Source organism: Mustela lutreola, chromosome 12 (assembly GCF_030435805.1).
Source record: "Mustela lutreola isolate mMusLut2 chromosome 12, mMusLut2.pri, whole genome shotgun sequence".
In the NCBI taxonomy this organism is placed as follows: domain Eukaryota; kingdom Metazoa; phylum Chordata; class Mammalia; order Carnivora; family Mustelidae; genus Mustela; species Mustela lutreola.
Window position 1 is genome coordinate 90539890 of NC_081301.1, and position 16172 is coordinate 90556061.

Consider the following 16172-nt stretch of genomic DNA (forward strand, 5'->3'; position numbering starts at 1 on the left):
CCACCACTGGGCACCCAACAGAGACCAAAACTGAGTCCCTCATATGGCACCATTGCCGGGGTGATCAGCTAAACACCCGGTGGCAGGTTGATTACAGTTGGACCACTTCCCTCATGGAAGGGGAGGAGCTTTGTTCTTACTGAAGAGGACACACAGAAAAGAAGATACATCCAGAAGAAGCAGTGTAAGACAGAGGCAGAGATCAGAGTAAGGTGTCCACAAGCCAGGGAAGGCCAAGGAATATGGCAGCCACCACACCAGAAGCCAGAAGAGGGATGGAAGCATGATCCTACTGGATTTCAGACTTCTGGCCTTCTTCTAGCAATTGATAAAAGAAATATAACCTTGGGGTGCCTGGGTGGCTCAATGGGTTAAGCCTCTGCCTTCTGCTCGGGTCATGATCTCAGAGTCCTGGGATCGAGTCCCGCATCAGGCTCTCTGCTCAGCGGGGAGTCTGCTTCCCCCTCTCTTTGCCTGCCTCTCTGCCTACTTGTGATCTCTCTCTCTGTCAAATAAATATAATCTAAAAAAAAAATATATATATATATATATATATATATATATATATATATATATAACCTTTGGAAACCCTGTTGTTTAAAGAAAGAACACTCCATTTCGAAGTTAAAAGATCTAGAGGGGAGCCTTGCCTCCACCCCAGAGGAGGGCAAATCACTTCACTTTTCTGAGGCTTTGTGTCTTCATCTGCAAAGCTGAGAATCTTAAGATGAGATTCCATTAAGAAAAACCCTTTGTGAAACAAACATGACGTGTTACCATCACCCTCCTCGAACACTTGTTTTTTTAAATTTTTTTAAAGATTTTATTTATTTGAGAAAGTGAGAGCATGGGCAGAGAGAAGGACAGAGGGCAAGGGAGAAGCGGACTCCCAGCTGAGTGCAGATGCTGGCGCAGGGCTCGATCTCACAACCCCGAGATCATTACCTGAGCTGAATAAAGAGTCAGATATTTAACTGTTTAACTGATTGCGCCTCCCAAATGCTCTCAAAATTCACTTTTAGACAGTAGGTTATCCCTTATGCTACCATTTCACTTTCCAAACAAGTCCTAGAAATATTGCCCTCCACCATCACCATCGCAGCAGATGCTACCTTGCAAGGAAAGGATGGTCTACTTACATCATTAACACTGCTTTTGTTTAGGGCATTGGAGCAGGCGGCATCTGACTTTTTTTCCTGAGTGAAACCCAGTCTGCAACCCGGGGCATGGTGGAGTGGGGTGGGGGGTTCAAGTCAAGACATCCTGTGGCTCCCTGACCTTCCCAGGAGGGGCACTGGGGGAATCACCACTCGCATTCCCATACGGTCTGGCTTTGGCTGGAAGAAGGGGAAACCAGCCTGGGCTTCACCTGCTACTGGGGAACATGTCCTTCCGTTCCCACTTGCAAAGGGGTTCAAGATGGCCTCTAGTGCAGTGTCATGTACACAAGCAACGGGCAGTACACACATCTAGATCCCAGAATCCACAGGTAGCCACGTGTACACTATCACAGGGACACTCGCAGACCTACTGAGGCACGTTGAATTTGAGCTTGTTCCTACCTAGGCAACACTTGCAGAGGCTCCGGAAAAAGAGGATGTAGCATGGGCTGGTGTGCAATGAGTCACCTTTCCCAGGGTGCCATTACTTAATCATCTCTCTGTGTCTAGTCTCCTAGATGGATGTTGGAACCACTCACCAACTCTTGAACCTCACCTGGACTGCATCGTTACTGCTCCACCCCTGATGGACACAGCAGGTGCCAAGGGAATCAGTGTGCCCCTCCACATGGCACAGACAAGTGTCCTGAGAAGAGAAATTTTTAATCCCATAAAGCTTTCTCCCAGCCCATTTCTTTACACCATTTCTTTACACCAGGTGCCATATACAACCCATTTTTAAAATAATTTTCTTTCTCAGGGCACCCTAGTGGCTCAGTCAGTTAAGTATCTGACTCTTGATTTCAGCTCAGGTCATGATCTCAGGATGGTGAGATGGAGCCCTGCGTTGGGTTCTGTGCTCAGCGGGGAGTCTGCTTCAAATTCTCTTTCTCCCCCTGCTTCTACTCCTCCCCACTCAAATATAAATCTTTAAAAAAAAAGTAATAAGTTTCTTTGTCATGGATTGTTCTTTTCAGAACACTAACAAACTATTCTTCTAAATTAGACTTAGCAATGAGTTCAGTTTCTAATTAGATCAAAGTACTAGAGAGCAGCAATGGGCAGTTGAAACCCACAGGGTAGGATCTCAGAGTACAGGCAGATTTTTTACTCCAAATGATTTTCTCCAAGGAACAAAACACATTGTTTTCCTGTGTGAACTCCCTTAAATATGACTCCCTGCCATGATTTCCTTTGAGTTTTACACAAGCCATTAAAAAAAAAAAATAGTCCCAAAGGGAGACAAAAAAAAGTAAGCATAACGTTCCCCAATATCCTCCACTCACTGTGCCATATGCCTCTCATTCCCAAAGTGAATCAGAGAGCAAAGAGAGCAATAAACAGAAGCTTCCTTGATGGTTCCCAGAGTGTGGTGCGGACCACACAGCCACCACCACAGCCATCTCCAAAGTGCACAGAGAGCCACAGACGCAAAGATGCCTGTTTCCTGTCTTCGCCGTTAAACACAAACCAAAACCCACGAAGCAAGGCCAAGGCCAAGCCACCATGATGGCAGGGCTTTGGTCTCTCAGCCCCAGCTGTCAGAGGGGTGTGCCAACCTTTGTGCACTGCTGCACATGAGTAAGCCGGAGATGGCTAAGTGGAATTTTGAGAAATAAACTCAGGACATGGATGTGGTTATCCAAACATCAAGGGACTTCTCCATTTGCACATGGATAATGATGCGGTTATATCCTTTGTTACATGGAGACCAGATGGGAGCCCCTGAGCCCATCCTCAGCTTCCTGTCCCCTGGAAGCCTTCATGCACACACTTTGGGGCTGGAAGGAGAGATGAGAGCCCACTAGAATCAAACCAAGGTGGAGTTCACATTCAGTCCTTAACATCTGAACAGATGCAGAAAAGTCACGAGTGCCCAGAAGTTTGGCCCAAGTTCTAGTCTTCCACCCCCTCAGCAGCTCTGGAGATCTCAGTGAGAATCAGGCAATCCAGCTTTGCTCAGATGCAAAATGGGGGTGGTGACACTAGAACGTGGGGCCCTCCTAAGAATTAGGTAGTTCAGCACTTGGAAAATACTGAAATCTTTACCTTGAGGTATAGGACTTGGCTCAATGAAGTAAGAAAGGGCTTATCTGCTGCTAATGTATGAGGTGCTCAACCCAACTGAAGACCTGGAGAAGAACCACCAGATCCACCTAGGTCAAGAACACAGAGTTGTATGCCCTGAGATACTATGAGATTTTTGTATCCAATGGACTTCCTATTGGCTATGCGATTTGCGGCAAGATCCCTCTGTGTCTCAGTTTTGTAATCGAAAAGATGGAAGGTGAGAGAAGGTAACGTAAGCAAGCTCCAGGTCAGTGTCCAGCACCAAACGAAGACGCAAGGGTCTTCCCTGCCTTCCCTCCTCTTCCACATGCCATTGCTTAATTCTTAAAGTATGAATTCCTTAATTCATAGTTGTTGAATGAATCTGTTGTTGCTTTGCTTACCTATAGTGGTTTTCTAATTACAAATACACACACACACACACACACATATATATATACATGTTCCCTTTTTGAACATTTAAGAAGTACACATGAGGGGCGCCTGGGTGGCTCAGTGGGTTAAGCCGCTGCCTTCGGCTCAGGTCATGATCTCAGGGTCCTGGGATCGAGTCCCGTATCGGGCTCTCTGCTCAGCAGGGAGCCTGCTTCCTCCTCTCTCTGCCTGCCTCTCTGCTTACTTGTAATTTCTCTCTGTCAAATAAATAAATAAAATCTTTTAAAAAAAAAAAAAAAAAAAGAAGTACACATGAGCAAGAGGAAAATAAGAGTCATCTCTAAATCTAAAAATGAGCACAGTTCTCACTTCTATGTAAAACCTCTATGTCTTGGTATCTCTGCTTCTCTCTCTAATTTACAAATTTCCATATTTTTACAAAAGGGATTATTGTATCACCTACATCTTTCACGTAATATATCCAGCCCTTCCCTGGTATCTATGTTTCTGTGTCACTGAATATTCTTCCACAATTGGATTTTTAGTGTACATATGGTCTTCCATTATTTAGATGTACCATTGTTTACTAACCAATATAAAAGTGCTCTTTTGGGGTGCCTGGGAGGCTCAGTCAGTTGAACAGCCAACTCTTGGTTTGGGCTCAGGTTGTGATCTCAGGGTCTTGAGATCAAGCCCCATGTCAGGTTCTGCAATCAGCACCGTGGGCTTGAGAGCATCTCTCTCCCGCCCCCTCTGCCTCTCCCTATCTCATTTGCATGCATGCACGTGTGCTCTTTCTCTCTCTCTCTCCTTAAAATACGTTTTTTTAAGAAAATGTTCTTTTACCTGAAGTTTTTGTATGTGAAACTAAAAAATGTTTGAGGACTAAATGGGGGCTACAAAATAAATTAAACTGCATGTAGCTTGGCAACAATTAAAGTGTAAATTAGTTGTAACATGCCTACATGAATACAATGTCTTCTTTCTTTAACCACCAAGGCTGCTCCCTGAAAAGGTGCTGAAGTCCATGGTAAGGAGTGACAAGACCGAATCTGTGCTCTTGTCTTGACCTGGATCATTTCATTTTCCTCTCTGTGCCTCTGACTTGTACTATCTGCCAGGGTGCTCAATGCCGACTGGCTAACTTTCCCGTGTTGGTGAGCTCACCGCAGAGCTGTTCTTGCAAGACAGATTCCCGCCCAGAACAGTAGGATTTCTTCGACTTATATCTCTTACTCTCAGCCCATCCAATTCCAGCCCAATTCTCCTAATCATCATAGAAACATAGGTCATCTCGGAATATTTAGCCACTCCTTTGCTTCTATGTAATCTTCAAACATTTCTGACATCTGGTCTACTCTCCTCTTGAAGACATCCAGGGAAGATATATATCTGAGGAAGGGGGTGTCCTGTGCATATGCCCACATGCATATGCTACTCAATAAACTCTCTAAATACATAAAAACACTTTCCATCTGGCACCTTTATAGGTACACACAAAAAAAATTATATCATTATATAGATATATTTTATATTTATATATATAATATATATATAAACAAAGCTACATCTATAAAACAAAAAACTCTATCTTTGACATCTTTATAGATAGAATACATATGTGTGAATATGTACTTAATATATATACCCATACTGCAATAAATATGTGTGTGTGTGTGTGGCCTGCATATCCCTCCCCCAAAATAAACCTCAGTCTCTATAGCCATGTGTTTTTTCCGGAGTCATTGTCACAATCAATTAAAATACATTTATGTGGCTTTTTAAATAAATTACATCAGACCCGTTTCCGTCTGGTTGGGAAACATTCCTGCCCCTTTGCTAAGTGCCCCCACGCCTCAAACTGTGTTCCAGTGAACTGAAGACCTCTGGCAATAACAGATTTACAGCTCAGCAAGATTGAACAATTTACTGTTATTTATGACAGCAGAGCCAGGTCTTCTGTGTTCTGTTCCACATTAGCATCCGACACTTTACATCTGGGAGATCCTGTCCAAAAAAAGACCCTGCCCGGGAACCAAGCGTTCGGCGAGGCTGCGGGAACAGACACAGGGACAAACATCCTGACCAAATACCGCACCTCGAGCGCCTGCAGCTGTCGGCGCTCAGACGACTCAGCAGATTAGCGTGGAGTCCCCTAGCCTCTGCTGGGTCTGTTCCTCTCGGTAATCTCTCACATGGCCCTGTCCGTTAGGCTTGAAAATCCTCGTGAAATGAGCAGATTGCGGGGGGACAGGGGGTAGGGGACGGGCAGGCGGGGGTCTTGCCTGAACGCAGCCGGAGCCTCAGAAATGTTTAAGATGGAAAAGCATGGGACAGACTCAGCTCATTCATGCTGGGAAATAATGCACAGACGAAGTCAAGAGAAAGCCTTACCAAAGCAGCCAGGATCGCCATGTGAACAGTAAAGTTACTGAAACTACAGGGCACCACGCCCAGGTCCTCTCATTTTAATCAGAGTTTAGTTTAGACAAGTTTAGTAATAATTGTGTTATGAAAACAAATAAAATAATTGATAGTAATCCTCCCAGTGAACCTGGAAGATGTAGGGGCAAGTGGTTTTACTTTCCCTATTTGTATAAATGAAGAGACCAACACCAGAAAGCCACTTGACTTTTCCGCAGTCATGCAAGTTGCAAACAATAGTATCGGCATTCAAATCCAGAACTTCTCCTTTTTTATTATTTTTTCCTGGTGTGTTTAATCATCAGAGCAACCTATACATGTGTATGAGTATTTAATAAAAAGAAGTATATGACGTAGAAAGAGAAAGGATTCTCCTTCCCCGCCACACACACCCATATATCCCAGATGTATTCACTGTTAACTGGAATATATTCTTCTAACCCTATTTTCTATGCTTACATTATAGATTTGTTTCATGTGGCCAGAGACCCAGACAACATTTCTAACTAAGCTGCTTTATTAAATCTTATGATAAAGCATAATGGTGTTTACAGAAAAGACAGACACACATCAGCAAAATTATATGTGAAATTTGCCCGAAGAATTTTCTAGAAAACATCTGTTCTCCTCGAGCCCTTCATGAACTCTGGATTTTTGATAGTTTCTGTACAGAAGAGGGATAGAAGTTGGAAGTACATTCTTTTTAATCTACTACTTGCTTTGTTTCACTGAACAAACTATCATTCGTATCTTTTTCATGTACGTGTAGATCCACCTTCTTTGTTTACGAGTTTTAATGCCTCAGTGGTAGACTTGTGTCATATATTAGGTACCTGTTCTCTACTAATGAGCATATAAACTGTTTCTAAGGTTTTCTTTTGCAAAATGCTGTGATGAGTATTCCTGTACATAGACATTTCTACCTTTGTATTAGGAAATTTACAGGACAGATTCTTAGATTCATGGATTGGTGGATTACTGGACAAGTATTCCATTGATTTTGGTGCATACTGCTAAACTGAACTGCCTGGCCAAAATGTTCTATCAAGTTAACTTCCATTAGCATGACAATTTTCAAATGTTCACACCAACTCCGAGTACTCTTGATTTTTTTCAAATTGATAGATTGTTTTTGTTTATTTTTTTGTTATTAATGAGGATGATCTCCTTTTCATATGTTTGTTGTTGTAGCTGACAATATTTCTTTTGAATTTTTTGAATTTTTTACTGATTTAGAAAAGCTTTTTATAGAGTGTAGATATTAACCATTTGTTATAAACTCTGGTCTTCTGATTTCAACTTCTTTTCCCTTTCCATTAGAAAGCCTTAAATATAAAACTAGATACCCCTAGCTATCAAAGAGAACTCTTATTAATAAGAGGAGAAAAAAGAAAGGCAATCATTAAGTATTACATTATAAAACAGCTATAACTAGAGACGTGGAAAAGAAAAAGTTCTGTGACTCAATGCCAAGAAGAATTTCTTCAAATTTCCTGAAGATTTTCTCTTCACACAAATATAAGCATCAACTCGAAAATTTGACCATCACTAAAAATGTAGGAGATGAAAAACATTCTTAAAGCTCCAGAAAATGTGGATTTTAACAAGTCTCATATCCATAACTAATGAGAGTCAAATCCAAGGAAGGGACCTAAAGCCTTTCCTTTGGCTTCACAAGTATAAACATTCAAGGCATATTGGCCAAATCTTGAGTGTTTGCAATTAACTGTCAAAGCTGTAGGCGAACAGAGGATGTTGAGTTTCTACCTTCAATTTAAAAATCCCTGGAAATTTCAGACACTGTTTCCCACCCCACCCCACCTACTATTCTCAAAAAACCCTGTTCAAATCCTATCCCAGTATTTGTTTACATTACTCTTGTCTAACAGGGCCCAAAACATGAAGGTTAGGTTTAGCAAAGCCAATACCTATGCTTAGTTTCCTCAAAATTAGGTTCCAACTTCTATCCCTCAAATCTGTACAGAAACTGTCAAACCTTCAGAGTTCATGAAGGACTCGAAGAGAACAGATGTTTTATAGAAAATTCTTTGGGCAAGTTTCACACATAATGTTGGTGATGTGTGTCTGTCTTTTCAATAAACATCATTATGCTTTATCACAAGATTTAATAACACAGCTTAGTTAAAAATGTCATCTGGGTCTCTGGACACATTAAACAAAGCTTAAAATAACCCACCCCAGCAACTGGGAGGGCCCAGCTGTTCTTAAAACCTCTCCCATTCCTTTTCCTTCCCCATTTTTAAAAAAAAAAAAGTGAATGATGACTTGAGGCTAACAGATTCAAGAATGGACTGACTGAACAGGGAGAAAGAGGGAACCAAGAGCACCAAGGTAACCAAGAGCTATTGCTCACATAATGGATTTCCCATTTCCACAACTCAGGGATGGGGATTTGGGAAGGGAAGCGAAAGAAAGTTATGGCAAGCTCTTTAGGGCTTTCTTGTGTATTACAAACCTGCCCTTCCTAATGTCAGGGCCATAACTCATTCCATTCACCTATTCTGTAGTGAACTTCGGTCGAAAATAAAGGACAGTCACCACCCAGTTCTTTTTCCTTTCTAGAGACAGGACCTGAAGCCGGCCAATCCCAGACTTCCAGAGTCATCCCAGGAAAGAAGCCTTATCTGCTGAAACACAGGCTTCCCTCTCTCCTCCCTACATCCCCCACACCACCATATTCCACTCTGTTTCCCTTCCAAATCTATGCTCCTTTTCTTTGGGACATCAAAATTTGTTCCCCAGATAGCTCTGATAAATGTCAAGACAAGGCTTTCCCATTTTTTGAAACAACCACCTCTGCATGGCACATGGGACTCAAACACGGCCGACACAAGCATCCCTCTGGAAGGCATACCCCAGTTCCTCACCGACACAGCCTTCTTCGTACCATTGCACTTCACCCTCCACCTCTAAAAGATTTCACAAGGCATTGAGAAGTTCTTGTAAGCTGAGCTGTATGCTAATATTATTATTACCATTGCTGATCATCACATGGCCAGCACACTGTGTGGCTAATCAACAAATGGATTTTCTCTTGGCTAAAACTTGCAACAGAACTGTAAGTTGTTTTACTCAATATGTGCAAATCAAATCACTATTTTAGGAGAAATATTCAGTTGACCATAATAATATTCCCTTATATTTCTTAAAGCTATGGATGTTATATAATGCTTTCATTTGATTCCCAGGATAACTCAGCCCTGCTGTTCCTCCCAATGTATAGATGAAGAAACAAGTGGTTTCTAGGTATTTCAAGAGGCTAAAACATTTGCCCTGCAACTTGTATGGCCGAGCTAGGAAAAGAAAGCGAGCTTTCCAGCTGCTGATACGGAGCTTTTCCTACCATACCTCATTGTCTCCCAGGCTAAGGTCAGAAGACAGTGTGGTTATCATCACATGAAGAAATCTGGTTTGGGTTTGCTAATAAAATGCATTTGCAGTGTTTGGTGACCTACCTTTATTTAATTTATAGTTGCTTTTTGTTGTAATAGTCTGGATCCATAAAAAAATTTTTTTTACATTTTAAATGCTAAATTACAGAGCTGTGCTACCTAGTATGGTAGCTACTAATCACTTACAGCTACTTAAACTTAAATTTTAATTAATTAAAATTAAATAAAAAGATTCCGTTTTTCAGTCACATTTGGTACATTTTGACTATTTGATAATCACATGTGGCTAGTGGCTTGGGTAGATTACAAAAACTTTCCTTCCTCTCAAAACATTCTAAAAGTGGGGCGCCTGGGTGACTCAGTAGGTTAAAGCTGCTGCCTTCGGCTCAGGTCATGATCCCAGGGTCCTGGGATCGAGCCCAGCATCGGGCTCTCTGCTCAGCAGGGAGACTGCTTCTTCCTCTCTCTCTGCCTGCCTCTCTGCCTACTTGTGATCTTTGCCTGTCAAATAAATAAATAAAATCTTTAAAACAAAAAAATTCTAAAAGTTCTATTGGACCATGATGAGATATATATATAGATATATACATATATAAAAAGTTTTTTGGACTGTGATGAGATATACATATATATGTATGTGTGTATGTGTATGTATATGTACATACACACATACATATACATACGTGTGTGTGTGTGTGTATACACACACACACACACATATATATATGGTGTCATCTCCAGAGATAGAAAACTTTAGAAAAAGTCAGAAACATCTTCAAGCACAGTGCTGCCATCTGTCCAATATTAAAGGTACTTTAGGACTAAAAAAAAAAAAAGATGAGAACAAAGAGGAGAAAGAGATGCCCTTAGTCACAGATGGATTCACCCAGAAAAAGGCAAAGGCATTTATTCATAATGTAGCCATTATTTACATTTAGCTCTTGAAATCTTTATGAAATTAAAATAAATTGATACCTAGAGGATCTAAACCCCTGAGAAGTATCTAAAGCAGATAGAAAAAGAAATAATTTTTAAAAACCACTTAGTTACAGGGGTACCTGGGTGGCTCAGTGGGTTAAAGCCTCTGCCTTCGTCTCAGGTCATGATCTCAGGGTCCTAGGATGGAGCCCCACATTGGAGCCTACTTCTCCCACACCCCCACCCCCTGCCTCTGTGCTTACTTGTGATCTCTGTCTGTCAAATAAATAAAATCTTTTTTTAAAAAATCACTTAGTTACAAACTAAGTTTATATTGGTAACAAACTAAGTTCTGCAATTCATTTAAATGTGCTATTTACTCTCATACTTAGTAGATATTTTTCTTTACTCTTATATGGTATGACAGTCTGGATCTTAAAAAAAGAATTATAATACTTCTGGGGACTTTTTATTTATTTTTTTAAAGATTTTATTTATTTATTTGACAGACAGAGACCACAAGCAGGCAGAGAGGCAGGCAGAGAAAGAGGAAAGGAAGCAGGCTCCCCGCTGGGCAGAGAGCCAGATGTGATGCGGGGCTCGATCACAGGACGCTGGGATCATGACCTGAGCCGAAGGCAGAGGCTTTAACCCACTGAGCCACCCAGGCGCCCCGTGGGGACTTTTTAGATAAGTTTGCACAGCCACATAAAAATTACAGAAACAGGTATAAGTATCTTCTCACTAATTTACAAATCCATTCAAAATGATTATATAAAAATTCAAGAGTTCACAGTGAAACTCAAAAGAGCAAAAGAAAAAAAAAAAAAAAAAAAAAAAAAAGAGCAAAAGAAAAGCCAAACAAATTCGTGTGTCAAGAGTTCAAGTGGCTATTTTGCCAAATCCTGACTGAAAATTGATAATTTAAAAAGAGAGGGAAATAAACATAAATTCTGCTTTTCCAGAAGGAACTCTATTACAGGATAGCCCAATAGTGAGGGAAATGCCCAGTTTTTAGAAAAATGCTAGCTGAAGCACGCAGATAGAATTAGAGAATTAAAAATCATTTTGAAACCCCTAATGAAATAATTCACTCAAGCCTGAATCGCTAATGGAAGCTGAAACAACTGAGTCAAGAATGACAGGAACTGGATATTCACATGGTACAAACCTCACCCCACAGGCTACTGGCCAGTTCCAAGGGAGAAAGTACTGGAAGGCAGAGGCAATCACCACAACAGCCCTATAGTCATCTCAGAACCATGAACATCTGGTCAACCTGAGATTGTTTCCTAACACAATACAACATGAATATACATCACCACCTACGAAATAGTCTTGCCAAAAAAAGAAAAAAAGTGTTGAGCCTGAATCTAATTAAGCCTTTAGAACTCAATTTTAGTACACACACACACACACACACACACACAGAGAATATCATGAAAAGTTAAATGACACCATAAAAAAAAAAAAATCAGAAAATTCCAGAAAGCGGGGCTGAGGGAGGCATTCTACAGGACAATCAACAGACCCTGTCTCTTCAATAAGTCAATTGCATGAACAGAAAAAAATAAGGAGGGAGATATTTTCTAGTTTAAAAAAGACTTGAGACATAACCAAATGCAATGTGTGTTCCTTGATTAGAAGAAAACTAGTTTGAAAAAACAGCTATAAAAGACATTTCAGAATAATTGAGGAATCTTAATGTAGGATGGGTAATAAATGAAGAAATCCTTTTTTTAATTTTGTTTGGGATGGTAATGACATTGTAACTATCAAGAACATTGTTCTTAGTTTTTAGAGATCCATACTGAACTTAGGGATAAAACGTCATTTTTAAAATATACTTTAAAATACTTTAGCCCTCAAAAAAGATGGAACAGATATAGGAAAAATAATAACAGCTTAGGGTGTGGGCATATGGAAGCCATTTATCTATTCTCTGCTTTTCTGAAAGTTTGAAGTATTCAGAATTTTACAATAAAAAAATGTTTATCCCGAATTGTACTGGCTATATGTCAGAGAATCTATTTCAAACTCTATGATATATTAAGATATAAGTGGCAGTTCATCACTTTGGAAATTCCAAACTTCTGTCCTCCTCTAGCAATTATATAATCAAAGAGCAACTACAGTTGGTTATATTAAACTGCATAGTAAAATTAACTTTATCAAACCCCAAATCTTTCAGATACAGAGAGGCAGCCCTCTCACTCAGGTTCAAGTCAGTGCAAAGAGAATAAATACTATTTTTGTACTATTTTTCTAACCCGTTTATGAATATCCAATGGGAAATCAAGGGAGGCAAAGTTTTTGGAACCGAGGGTCTTCATTCCTATCAATTTGCCATCATTCAAGACCAATTTTGCTCATGGTGAACCCCCTTTCTCCTGAAGCCAGCCTTCTGATTGTTCATTTGCCCGAGCAAAAGCCCTCAAGAAGGTGAACAAAATGAGAAGACTGGTTTAAATTGGCTGCCTGAACCTTTGATAAATGTTGGCCATTCCCTTCACTCCTACCCACCCATTTTGGAAATAACACTTTCAGATTATTTAGGAGATGGTGCTTCTGTGTGGGTTATGACTTGTCATTCTGTCCCTTGTAACAACCACGAGATTAAGCGTGGCTCTGATTTAACCATTTATTAACATATGCTACCTATTGCCTAAAATAAACTCCACCTTAAAGTTAATAAGATATGGTTATCAGAGAAGCGTTGAAGTAAGAAGTTGAAGAGACTTGATGGGAACGTGTGCCAAGAAACCAGAAAGCATGGCAATACCTTGCCCATGCAAATCGACAACTGGAGCTTCAAAAATATCCTCACCCACAATAAATAAGTGGATGTTTTTCTCCCTCCCTAAAAAAAAAAAAAAAAAAAACTGCCCCAGCAAGGAGTAGGAGAGCTGCCCTACCTCTCCCAAGGCTCCTTATCCTCCATCACTCCATGGGAACAGCTTGTCAGACAAGAGTAAGACTATTTGTCAACCTCTCTCCAACTCCCTGATTCAAGCCAACCTTGATCGATCCCAAGTTAGGGGCCAGAGAGAAATAGTAGTGCTGTATCACCAGCCACATCGTCTTCTGAGGTTGGAAATCCCAGCTCTACCACCCGTATCACCGCTCAGTGCTTTCTCCCAATGCTTTTGGGTTATTTTATTTAGGGGAAAAAAAAATCTACTTTCCCCACCCCTAAAACTCTGCAAGAGGGGAATCAGAGTACACAAAGGTGGAACACGGACGACACCAAAGACTAAAAAAAAGATAGAGAGGAAAGAAAATAAAAGGATGGGGTCGGGAAGGAGAAAGGGAATCCACACCCCAGAGGGTTGTTTAGTTTCACTTTTTTTAAATGTTCACACTCATTTATACATCGGTAGGGATTCCACTTAAATGTGCTACGCGTGGGGTTCTGGCTCAGATGACTCTTTTAGACAGTATTTCCCACAAAGACCGCTGAAGTGCGGTGTCCCTCTTGCAGAAGTGCGCAGAGGCTGCGGGATTTGGGAAGGAGAACAGGGGGTACCGGATGATGCCAGAAGGTGTTTCTAGCTGTAGGACAGAAAGGAAGGAAGAGGAGAAACCTCCAAGGTCCGCAGAGGTGGTGGGAGAAGAGAGAGGAAGTGAGGATGAAATCGGAAAGGGAGAAGAGGCACAAAATGCTATCAGCTGCCAGAGTCTTTCGCAGAGTAGTTAGGAATTGCTTTGAGAAAGGCAGAGCAAGTCTCATTTCAGATCGTTGAGAGATACCGCTCCCCCCCACCCCAATGACACACACAGAACTGAGGGCAGAGAGGCTGTGTGGCACGGAACTGACCTCCACCCCAGCCCTGCACAAACCAGATGAATAGTGAAGTAATTCCACTGGGTTAACGAACCACTTACACTAAAAGTCCACTCTCGCTAAACATGCCAGGAATCAACACTGGAGTGTGTGTGTGTGTACACGCGTGTGTTTGAGACACTACTGTTAGATCTGGGAGAGCCAAAACTTAGAGGGGGAAGAAGAGGACTGCAAACAGGGCACAGGAGAAAAAAGAAGGAAAGGGGCGGTGGTGGGGGGACCACTATGTTGGTAGCTGAGCAAAGAAGTGGGGGTGGGGAAGGCAGGGTAGTAAACCGGTGGGAACCGGTAGTTTTAAAGGGCTGGGGAAGAGGAGGCCCAAAAGGAACCCGGGCAGGTGCGGGCCATGGGCAGAGAGCGGGGGAGAGCTCAGGGCGATGTGGCAGGTTCCCTCCAAGCGGAACCCTAAAGGCCTTTCGGGGACCTCAAGGAGAGGGCCTGGGGGAGCCGCTGCGCCGGGGTGGGGGTGGCAGTGGCGGTAGGGGTTGGGCCTGCGGGGCTGGGGGGCGGCAGGCAGGAGGGGGCAGGGCCGGGACCGAGGGCAGCGGCAGCGGCTGCGGGCGGTGGCGGCGGCGCGGTGAGAGGCTAGGGTCAGCGGGGGCAGGTCACTCACCCCGTTGGCCGCGGCCATCTGCACCACGATCTCGGTGGCCGTCCTGCTGAAGTACCTGCCGTCGCTGCCCACCACCATGGTGCAGCCCTGGCGGTCGCGCAGGTCGATGGACGACAGCACGCTCTGGATAAAGTTGGGCAGGTAGTTGCGCTGGCCCTCGAAGAGGCCGGTGGGCCGCCGCAGCCCCCCGCCGCCGGCCGGCCGCTGGTCCTCGTAGGGCACGGTGGGCACCGTCAGCACCGGGATGGGGCTCCCCTCCATGGCGCCTCCTGGCCGGTCCTGCCGCGGCTCCCGGGAGCCGGAGGGAATCTGCAGCCGCCGGCCCCCCTGCTCCCCACCAGCTTGGCTACGCGCCCGGGCTCCGCCTCGCGCCCCGGCCCCGGCCCCCTCCGCAGCCCTGCGCCCTCCCGCGGATCCGGCAGTCCTCTCTCCGCGCCGCCCCGGCAGAGTTTGGCCTCTACCTTCCAAGAAAGTTTGCTCCCGCCCAGCTCTCTCTGGAGCCGGGTCCCCCGAGGCGCCGGCAGTGTCCGGACCCTGCTGGACTCACTTAAGGGGGGATGTCCCAGAGCCTACTCCCAGGGCTGGCCAGCCCGACCCCGGAGACCCCAGTCGCCCGCCTGGCCCTAGCCTTCCCGGTGACCGCTTCGCTCCCGAGCGCACACACCCTCTGCTAGAAAACAGCCCGGGGGCGGGGGCGAGCTGGAGCCGGACTTGGGGACCTCTCCCAGACCCCCACTCCCTCTCCCCTCCCACCGCAGCCCTGTCTCCCGGTCTCCCTGCCAGTGAGCCTTTTCCAAGCCCAAGTTTCTCTTTTGAACAAGGACGAGGGAGGGAGTTGGGAGGGGGCTGAACCTTTTGCCACCAGCGAACAGCCCCGGGCCAAAAATAACCCTGGAAAGGAGAACTGAGAATTGTTATCTTCTGCCAGCGCTGAAATTGGAGGCTGAGCGTTGCATGTGTGTCTGTGTGTGTGTGGGTACACACCCCACCACTACCATTTGTTGCCGGGAATCACAGACTGTCAGGCCCTTGAAACCGGCAGGACCCACCCAGCAGACCGCACTTTTCCCTGGGCTCTCTCAAGGCAGCGTGATCTGCAGCGTGGAAACTGCCCGCCCCCCCCACCCACCCACCCCGCCCGGTTTGTTGTGGTGGTTGCAACAGCAACACAGACACTATTTCTTTCTTCTTTCTACTCCTCACCCTCCCTAGCCCAGCTCCTGCTTAGAAACGGGCTGGTCCCACACAGTTTGTCCACACTGCTGAGCTTCCGGCCTGGATTAATCACTTTCCATAGGAGAAGGGTAGAGTCCTTCTTAATACCCTACCACGAATGAATGAATAAACTCAAACAA

General features: G+C 43.8%; 1 protein-coding gene across 1 annotated transcript in view; it reads right to left on the reverse strand.

The window, feature by feature from the left end:
- The window catches only part of PGM5 (phosphoglucomutase 5), a 202862-nt gene extending 187293 nt beyond the window's left edge, over positions 1 to 15569 (reverse strand). Inside the window, exon 1 of the mRNA XM_059141446.1 lies at positions 14818 to 15569. Within this exon, the coding sequence (XP_058997429.1) occupies positions 14818 to 15078 (261 nt within the window). The 5' untranslated portion in view covers positions 15079 to 15569. The remainder of the gene's footprint in view (positions 1 to 14817) is intronic.
- Between the last annotated feature and the right edge of the window lie 603 nt (positions 15570 to 16172).